The sequence below is a fragment of the Mastomys coucha genome, chromosome X, assembly GCF_008632895.1.
Source record: "Mastomys coucha isolate ucsf_1 chromosome X, UCSF_Mcou_1, whole genome shotgun sequence".
NCBI lineage: Eukaryota > Metazoa > Chordata > Mammalia > Rodentia > Muridae > Mastomys > Mastomys coucha.
In genome coordinates this window covers 63756880-63766888 of record NC_045030.1, presented here as the reverse complement: position 1 = coordinate 63766888, position 10009 = coordinate 63756880, and the positions used below count along the sequence as shown (strand labels likewise).

The 10009-nt window shown below is 34.5% G+C and overlaps 1 protein-coding gene across 10 annotated transcripts in view; it reads left to right on the top strand.

The window, feature by feature from the left end:
• Atp11c (ATPase phospholipid transporting 11C) overlaps window positions 1–10009 on the top strand; it is a 119631-nt gene that overhangs the window by 40587 nt on the left and 69035 nt on the right. For all 10 annotated transcript variants that reach the window (XM_031363124.1, XM_031363153.1, XM_031363184.1 and 7 more), the window contains 5 exons: window positions 1953–2081; window positions 3894–3997; window positions 6539–6589; window positions 7719–7783; window positions 8400–8481. In XM_031363124.1, the coding sequence (XP_031218984.1) occupies window positions 1953–2081; window positions 3894–3997; window positions 6539–6589; window positions 7719–7783; window positions 8400–8481 (431 nt within the window). The remainder of the gene's footprint in view (window positions 1–1952; window positions 2082–3893; window positions 3998–6538; window positions 6590–7718; window positions 7784–8399; window positions 8482–10009) is intronic.

Sequence of the window (10009 nt, the reverse complement as noted above, 5' to 3'; positions counted from 1 at the left end):
ACTTGGTCTTTTTCTCTTGCGGCTTTTCATATTATTTCTACTTAACATTTAGTGTTTCAATTATTATGTGGTAGGATGGATTTTTTTCTGGTCTAATCTGTTGGGTGTTCTGTAGGCTTCTTGAATGTTTTTAGGGACCTCTTCAGTTTAGGGAAGTTTTCTTTTATGATTTTTTGTTGAAGATTATTTTCTGGCCCTTTGAACTGGGAATCTTCACCCTCTTCTATTCCTATCATTCTTAGGTTTGGTCTTTTCATAGTGTCCCAAATTTCCTTGATGTTTTAAGTTAGGAACTTCTTATATTTGACATTTTCTTTAACCAGTGTATCAACTTGTTCTATGGTATCTTCTACATCTGAGATTCTGTCTCCCATCTCTTGTATTCTGTTGTTGATGCTTGTGTTTGTAGTTCCTGTTTTCTTTCCTAGGTTTTCCATTTCCAGGATTGCCTCTATTTGTGTTTTTTATTGCTTCTAGTTACATTTTTATATCTTGGACTGTTCTATTCATTTCCTTCACCTGTTCGATTGCATTTTCCTCTATTTTTAAGGGATTTGTTTCCTCTCTAAGGGTTTCTACCTGGTTGATTGTGTTTTCCTGTGTTTCTTTAAGAGATTTATTTATATCCGCTTTAAGGGTCTCTGTCTTCTTCATGAGATGAGACGAGATTGAAGGTCAGGCTTGCTCTTCAGGTGTGTTATGATATCCATGGGTTTCTGTAGTAGGAGAGGTGGGTTCTCATGGCACCATATTGCAGTAACTTTTTGCTATTTGGTTGTTTCTGGTATTGGCTGTTCTGGTAACCCTTGACAGTAGTAAGCCTCTGGGACTGGTTGTCCCAGGTAGCTGAGGACCTCTGGAGAGGCAAGAGAGCTGTGGGCTAGAGATAGGTGTTCTAACCCTCTATTGCAGGTGAAGGTGTGGGCCAGAGGGAAAGTGGAATTCTGATAAGTCCAGGCAGAGCTCAAAGCTGCCTAGCTTGGGTTCTTGGTGGGTACTAGGGGTGGTTAGGGTGTGGGTGTCTCACCTGTATATCTTGGCTTAGAGCAGGCCTCACTGGAAGCAGACAGAAGTCTAGGATGGGGGCAGAGTGCTGATCCAACATTGCAGGTAGAGGTGTGGGGCCAAAGGAAGATGGAGTTCCAGTCAGGCAGGACAGGCACATTACTTAATGTTTTCCTTGTATCATTTCAAACATGCATCTTCTACAGTCATTGTGATCATCTGTTACCTAAGGTCATATCATTTAATCACAAAGCTGGGACATGAACTTGGGCTTTGTTCTCTGCATCATTGAATGATTCAAGGTTTTATCTCTCAAGTTTTTTCTCTCGTTGGGGTTAGGATACTTGCTGATAAGTGATTATTATTGCTCTATAAAGTGATTCTCCTGGCTGATACGAGATTTTATTGCTATATAAAGCGAGTCTTCTAAATAGATGAATTCTTGGAAAGCTGACATAAGGAAAAGTACCCCACCCCCATATTACATTACCTGAGGTTTTCTAAACACTATAGAAGGGACCTAATTATCACTACTGCAGATAAAATAATACTGAAATATATGTGGTTCAAAATGAAAATGTGGAGGGTTCTGGCCATGAAATGCCTAACTTGAAACCTATAGGTTTTCTTGTTTTATTCTTGAAATGGCAATGGTAATATTCTTATTATATGTCAGTGCCAGAAATAGCAGAGAACAGAACATGTGGATGTCAGGATATTTATTACACAACAGTGGTAAGATATTCTGAAAGCATACTAAGGCTTTATGACCTTAAAGAAGATTCTGAATGCTCAATAATAGTTTGATCTCTTTGCATGTAGTATAGGATGCTTAGATATTCTCAACGCCTTAGATCTATAGATATCTATTAATAACATTTTAGCATAAATGTTAGGTATGCTAAATGCTTTGTTTAGAATTTAAAATATTTATTCTGCTGTTTTAGGTTGGTGATGTAGTAGAAGTCCAGGCAGATGAAACCTTTCCCTGTGATCTTATACTTCTGTCATCCTGCACAACTGATGGAACCTGTTATGTCACTACAGCCAGTCTTGATGGCGAATCTAATTGCAAGGTGATGGAGACTAAACTTGTTGAGCGATTTATTTTCAGAATGGTTAATTAGACAGTACTCTCTCCTAACACTCCGTAGTCCCTTAATTCATTTTATGTAAGGTTTTTATTTGTAGACAACTATTATGAAATTACCTTAGCTTCTAAGTAAACGCCCAATTGGGAGAATAGGGTTGTGTTGTGTGGGGTTTAGGGGGAAATCCATCCCCTACACAAGAGCCATCACTATTTTTGTAGCACCACTTAAATTTAATCTTGATATAATTCAATTAGCATTTTGTTTAGACTTTTTGTAAGTGTTTTTGTTATTGTACTTAGGACTGAACTCTAGGCTCACACATGCACAGTAGATCTACCACTGAGGTGCATGTAGATCTTTATAGTTGAGAATACTTATGAGCTAAAACTACATTAGTATGAGAATGGCTTCAAGTATTATAACTTTTTAATTGATCTACTTTTATTTTTAAAGAATTGTGTATTTTTGTTTAAAAGATTAATTCTGGGTCTGAAGAAATAGCTCCATAGTTAAGAGCACTTACTGTTCTTCTAGAGGACCGAGGTTCAATTCCTAGAACTTACATAGTCTCTCACAAACCATCTATAATTCAAGTTCCAGGAGATCCAATCCTCTGACCTCGGACAATGGGGACACAAGTGGTGCACAGACATGCTTATAGCCCATACACATAAATTACATAGATAGGTAGATAGATAGATAGATAGATAGATAGATAGATAGATAGATAGATAGATAAAAGCGTAACCTGTTACTGTTTACTGATTCTGTGTTTCAAACACATGGCACTAAATTACTGGTGTCTCAACTGTTCAAAAACTGAATTACATTTTAGGGATTATCAGGATAAAATACAGAAATACCTAAAGATTCTCTAACATTGAAAATACTGTGTAGAGAAAGACCTTTTTCAGTATTTTTATTCATTAAGTGGTAATAAATCAGAGAATTTAAAGTCAGTCTGTAGTTTTAAATTTAGAGCAAGTTTTCTAATATCCCTAAAGACTGTGTCACCAGCTTTCCCTTGTGCATAAATGGTATAATACTTGAATCTGTACTAACTTTTTGTTTACAGTTTATAAATAGGCTTATTGGACATTGTCTTTCATTTGGATAAATTAAGAGTGTTTTACACACACACACACACACACACACACACACACACACACACAAAATGTATTAATCATTGAACATAGGGTATTCTTTTCCTGCTTCTATATAAAATATACCCATGATGAACATTTTCAAAGTCATTACTTAAATTGTTTGTGTAAAAAAAAATCTGTTTGTGTAATTAGAAGCATTAATGATTTCTTCACATCTTTGTGGGGATTTCAGTTAATTATATGCATGCTACAAATATAATACTCTCAATTGTCAGTGTCAAGGAAAGGTTTTTTTTTTTTTTTTGGATTTTCGAGACAGGGTTTCTCTGTGTATCCTTAGCTGTCCTGGAACTCACTCTGTAGACCAAGTTGGCCTTGAACTCAGAAATCCACCTGCTTCTGCCTCCCAAGCGCTGGGATTAAAGGCGTGCGCCACCAATGCCCGCCAAGAAAAGTTTTTAATTGTTTTTCTTTTCCCTTTGAAATCCTTTTGAGGCAGGGATACCTATCTAGTTGTTTATAGTTTAAAAATAGTATCCTGCAATTTATTTGGTGGGCAATGTCCATCAACATTTGTAATATTCTGCTGAACCCTGTTACCATAAAACACTGCTCTTTCTAGAATCAATTGTATATAGTTATAAAACAGGAAATACTTTATATATGATTATCTTCTGCTTTCACATAGACACATTATGCAGTACGAGATACCATTGCACTGTGTACAGCCGAATCCATTGATAATCTCCGAGCAGCAATAGAATGTGAGCAGCCTCAGCCTGACCTCTACAAGTAAGAAGACCTTGCTTCACCTTACTTATGTCTGTTGTCACTGTTTTTTTTCCTACCAGTATAGCAAAGAAATATGCACTGCTTATTTACCAGCTTGCTCTTATGTATGTTTTTATAAGCTGTTCTTCCTCCAAGGAAGGAGGAGATGAGTCAAATTATTAGCCTTGCTCACTACCAGCCTAAGATAAATCATTATGGGCCCAAACGTCTTATTTTTTTTTTCTTTTCTTTTAGTTGTTTGGATCAGTTTTTTAGATGGTTACCCCAAGCTCCATCTATTAGACTAATAGAGTATCTAGAGTTAATTAACACAAAAATAAAGCTTTTGCTTCTTAGCCAACATCAACAAAAAAAGAGAATATGGGACAGTCCAATTAATAGGCATGCCATTCTTTCTTGTTAGCGAGTATGATGAACTGAAGATTGGAAATAGGCTATCTGTTGTCCACCATAAGCCATTTTAAGTTCAAGGACCAATAAAATGTTATATTTTCTTCTGGCTCTTGGATATAGGTTTCTGGTAAACATTCATTGTGGGTTGTCAAAAAACTTGGCATTGGAATCGAGGACTCATTAGTTTGATTAGGGTATGGTACTGCTGAAGATACAGTAGTTTTTAATTAATTTCATTCTATACCACTGTTGCACATAACTTCTACTATATAAGCAACCCATCATGTTAATTCATGTTGGAAGACCAAATGTCTGGAGTTTGTTTTCTCTGATATGGAGCAGTAGAGAAAAAATCCTATTATGAGAATGTTGCCTCCGCTTTCATTCTTTGTTTCCTCTTTCTCTTTCTTTTTTATGTTTACCTTGACATTAAAAACTAGAGCCACAGCTGGTGCATGCCTTAGTTCCAGTACTTGAGAGACAAAGGCAGGTGAATTTCTGTGAGGCTGAGACCAGCTGGTCTACAGAATGAGCTCCAGGACAGACAGAGCTGTTACACAGAAAAACTCTGTCTCAAACCAAAACCAAACAAAACATTTCTCCACCTTTAAGAACTTTAATGAGCAAAGGGTATCAATTAATAAAGCTAAGCTTATGGTACAATAATACAGGTGTATGTAAAGTCCATGAAATCACAGAAAAGGGGTAGCTTATCTACATGAGAATATATGTATGCTTCACATGCACACATATACTTACATATTTATGAGAAATCCACAGATTTTTAATGCCTTAAATATGAAAGAGAATTTAGACTAGGCAAGGTTATCCTAATTTACCTAAGCTAAATCCCTTGAATTGTGAGTTCAGAATATATTTCTAGCATTCTAATAGCAATTAATTATACTATATTTATCAATTCACTCATCACTGTATTGTCAGTTGCCTTATCGTAGGTCAAAGAATATGCCTTTTTAGTTTATTATAGCTTCAGCATCTATCCAGTACAGTACTCAACACAGTTAACATTGAATGAATGAATAGATCTTCATATTTTGTATATAAAAGTATTTAAACTGAGGCACTACAGAGATAATTCAGTGGTTAAGAGCTTACATAATACACACATTAATGACTATACCTAACCACCTATAATTCTAGCTCCAGAGGATCTAATCCTTCTGGTGTTTTGGGGCACTTGCATTCACACGCACAAACACACAAGAGATACACATATTTTATATTATTAAGACGAAATAACTTTTTAAAAGAAAGCATTTGAGTTGGTAGGGATATGGTTATAAATCTGGAAGAAGTTGCATGGGTGAAATAAGATCAAAATACAATATATTGTATGAAATGCTCAAGGACTAAAAATACTTCGAAAATCAAAATATTTTAAGAGTATTTAAACCATATGATATAGTATAGTAAAAAAAAACTTTTATGTAAAGAAAACACTAATGAAAATTAAAAAGTTTTACAGTCTCATTAAGGAGGGGCTAGGACTTTTTTGTCCTATTTTGCAGAAATGTAGGATATCTTATATCCAGCCATATCAAGTGCATGTATCAGATCTATTGCCAGATACAAGCTCAACAGTTTCAAGGCGTTCATTGTTTGTAAGTCTCAAAAGTTGGACCTGGGACCAGCCATACCAGTATCAGTTAAGAATCTGACACAGACGTTTAAGGATAGGACCCAGAAATCTGTGGTTTAATAAAAGCTTCCTTCCACTCTCTGTCATTCATATGTGTAAAAAAGCACTTTAAATACTTATTTTGAAAATTGTATTATAGTACCGAAACCATTCTTCTCCACATGAATCTATAGTAAAAGCTACATTATTTATAGAAAGGTATCATAGGAGGTATTGTGTATATTTATGATCAAGTAGAATTTTAGTTAATTTAAAAACTTTGTATATACTCCTAAAACTTATAATATTATTTATAGATTTAAATATAGAATTCTAGGTTAGATTTAAATTTTATATAATTTATAATTTTGACTTTTTTTCAGAAGCTTAGTAGAACTTTCAATTTATTCAGAATTTTATTTTTTCATTATTTTTAATATGATGAATTTCCAGTTGCTGATATTTGGATTTTACACTTGCTTTTATGTTGTCTTGTTTTGTTTTAACAGGTTTGTTGGGCGGATCAGTATCTATAGCAATAGTATTGAGGCTGTTGCCAGGTTAGTTTGATATTCCTTTTATCTATCCTTTTGAAAGGAGGAATATTTCTCTTTTAAAGCCACTAAAATAGTCAAATGCCTTTCCTTAAATATAGTTAAGTAACCTTTTGACTAGTAGGGTTGTGGTGGTAGGGTTTCTCTGTATTGGATAGATTATTATTGAAATAAATACATATGGTTCCCAAAAACAAAACAAACAAACAAACAAACAAAAAAACAGAGCCCCATGGGACCAGCCAAATATTTCAACCAATAAAGACACTTGCCACAAATGCCTAGCTACCTGAATTTAATTCCCCAGAACCCACTTTAAAGGTGAAAGAAGAGATCTGACTCCAAAAAATTATACTCTGACTGTCACGTATACGCACTCTGTGGCAAGGCGTATCCACATAAACGTAATGATTATATACATAAGTTGTAATTCAAAAAAAATAAAAGAACAGACCTCTGTACCTGTTTGACTTCTTTCCCAAACCTGTTCTAGATATTGCATATATTTTCCTTGGTTGTATAATGTCTGACAAGGATGAAAATAAAGCTGAAGTACAGTGGTTTATGGGAGAGTAAATAAGGCTCTAGACAGTGAGGAAAGTGCTAGAAGAATTACTTGGACCTAAGTAAAATATAAGGTTCATAATTTATGAGGCAATGCATACAAACAGGATGCTTTCTTTCCTCTTTTATCATGTAATTAATTGCCTCAGTTTTTCACTTTTCCTTAATCTCCCAGAAATCAGTTTTCTTGACTACAAAGATACTGTGGTTTTGCAGCTTGCCATTTGCCTTCCCAGTCTTTTATCTGTGACCCTCTGTGACCCTCTGTTTCTCATTTCTTGTAGCTCTTGTCTTGCTACCTATGAATCATAATCTTTTGATCCTTCTGTATGTTTTTTTTTTTAAATCTTTGCTTGTTGCTGGCTTCTCCTGTACTGTGCTTCCATCTGTGCTGTACCCTCAAGTCACATCAGATGGAAGGATCATTCTGCTCATCCTGGGGAGTAAGCATATGGTGGAAATAGATACATTTTAAACCCTTGGAGATAGGTGTATGTTAGGGCACAAATCTGTCCCCAGTGTTGATGACGTTATACATTGTTTAAATAAAGTGTGCTTGTTTTTTATTCAGATCTTTGGGACCTGAAAATCTTTTGCTGAAAGGAGCCACACTTAAAAATACCAAGAAGATATATGGTGAACAATGTTATTTATTTATTTTTTTATTTTATGGTGTATGAGTACAATGTAGCTATACAGATGGCTGTGAGCTATCATCTTGTGTGACTGCTGGAAATTGAACTGAGGACCTTCTGCCAGGCCCCGCATGCTCCAGCATAATTCACTGTAGCTGTCTTCAGACACACCAGAAGAGGGTGTCCGATCTCATAGTGGGTGGTTGTGAGCCACCATATGGTTGCTGGGATCCAAACTCAGGACCTTCAGAAGAGCAGTCAGTGCTCTTACCCGCTGAGCCATCTCGCCAGCCCTGTGAATAACTTTAAAACTATGCTGTTAAAATTATTTCTTAAAGCCTATGGAAAAAACTGCATGTTAAAAATGAATATGGCAGACACATGCCTTTTATTATCAATGTATATTTATGTGGTGAATATTTACAGGATAATAAAATAACATGACTATGACATGGTATACTATTTAAATTTTAATATAATTGATAAATCGATGAGTAGAGAAAAAACTTAGAATTGTCACCACTATAGACTGAAAAATTCACAGAACCAAATAGGCAGGATATTGGCTAACAAATTTATCTATAACTACGTTTTTGTTGTATTCTGTTATTCTTTAGGAGTTGCTGTTTACACTGGAATGGAAACCAAAATGGCTTTGAACTACCAAGGGAAATCTCAGAAACGTTCTGCTGTTGAAAAGTTAGTATGAACCACTATTTTATTTTGGTCATTATTGATTGAAATAGTTACTTCTTCAGTAACTCCAAATAGCAATAGCAGAAAATCAGAGCCCCCATTAACAGTAGCTATCATTTTGAACACCTATTTGTACTTCTGAAATGGTCCTCACTGATTTATTTCTGATTTGATTCAATCCTCTGAAGTAATTTGTTGAATTCTTTCAAATGAAGAAAGGGTCTCCAAGATAGTACATGACTAAAATAAGCTTACATAGTTTTTAATGGTACCATTTATGTAAACTGTAAATTCTTTTTTTTTCAATTTTTTTTAAAACTTTTATTGCATTATGATGAGAAAAGTTACATGATTTCAATTTGTCTGAATTTGTTAACATTTAAAAACATTTTAAGAATATGGAATTAAATCACATTCTTTTTTCCCCTTTGTACCCCAACTCCTCCAAGAGGCCCACCCTTCCATACCTACAATATCTTTTTGTCATATTCCTTAAAATTTATAAAATATTATAACAATAAAAATGAGTACTATCAACATTGTTTGATATAAAATAACAATCAATTTAACAGTCTTATGTAGATGCTTGTCTACAGCAATGCTGAAAATGCATATGTTTTTCTCAATATAAATTTTAAATAACTCCAAACATATTAACTGTATATTTCAAAATAACACATCACCACTAGTATTTTCTTAAATGAACATAAATATGTAAAGTCTTTTTGTTTGTTTGTTTGTTTTGTATTTAGTAGAATTTAAAATCTTGGCTCTTACTGTGGTACAAAACCAAAAGAACAATTTTTAGACATTGGATTTCATTGTAAAATTCAATGACCCCCTCACATCACCAAAGGATTTTACCTCTATCATAGCTAAGCTGAAAGTTGACAGTTCTGCTGCATCAAGGAATGAATTGTAGGCACGATTTTTGGGTACAGATTTCCTGCTATGATCAAAGCTATTTGACTTGAGTGAGTGACTTTATTTTCAGCCTAGAGAGAACAGGTTACATTCATTTAAGAAATAGTGTATGTATTAAGATGGTCTATCCATAAACTCATTCACCAACTGCTTGGAGGGTGGCACAGACATTAGGTGAGGGTAAGAATTTGGTTCATTAGCTGTGATAATTTGGAAAAGCATTCATCTCAGAGAAAGAGTAACTTATAAAGTCCTCTTCTTCAAACTTGATACAAGAGTTACGAACTCAAGCAAAACATTCAGTCTCACTCTTTGTTCTCTTACAAGCCCCTTCCCAATTTAATTGTCTACATTTCTTTTGGGTATATAAATACTTTTGAAATATGTAAGCTGTTCTGAAAAACATAATGTATAGTATAAAAACATGAAATAAACAATACTAATAGAGAGGCTGAGATAGGAGAAACAAGATTTCAAGACCCTTATGTTGTATGTAAGTCTGCCATAATTTTGATAGGCCTGCCTTTATATGTTACTTTACCTTTTTCCCTTACTACTTTTAAAATTCTTTCTTTGTTTAGTGCATTTGGTGTTTTTATTATTATGT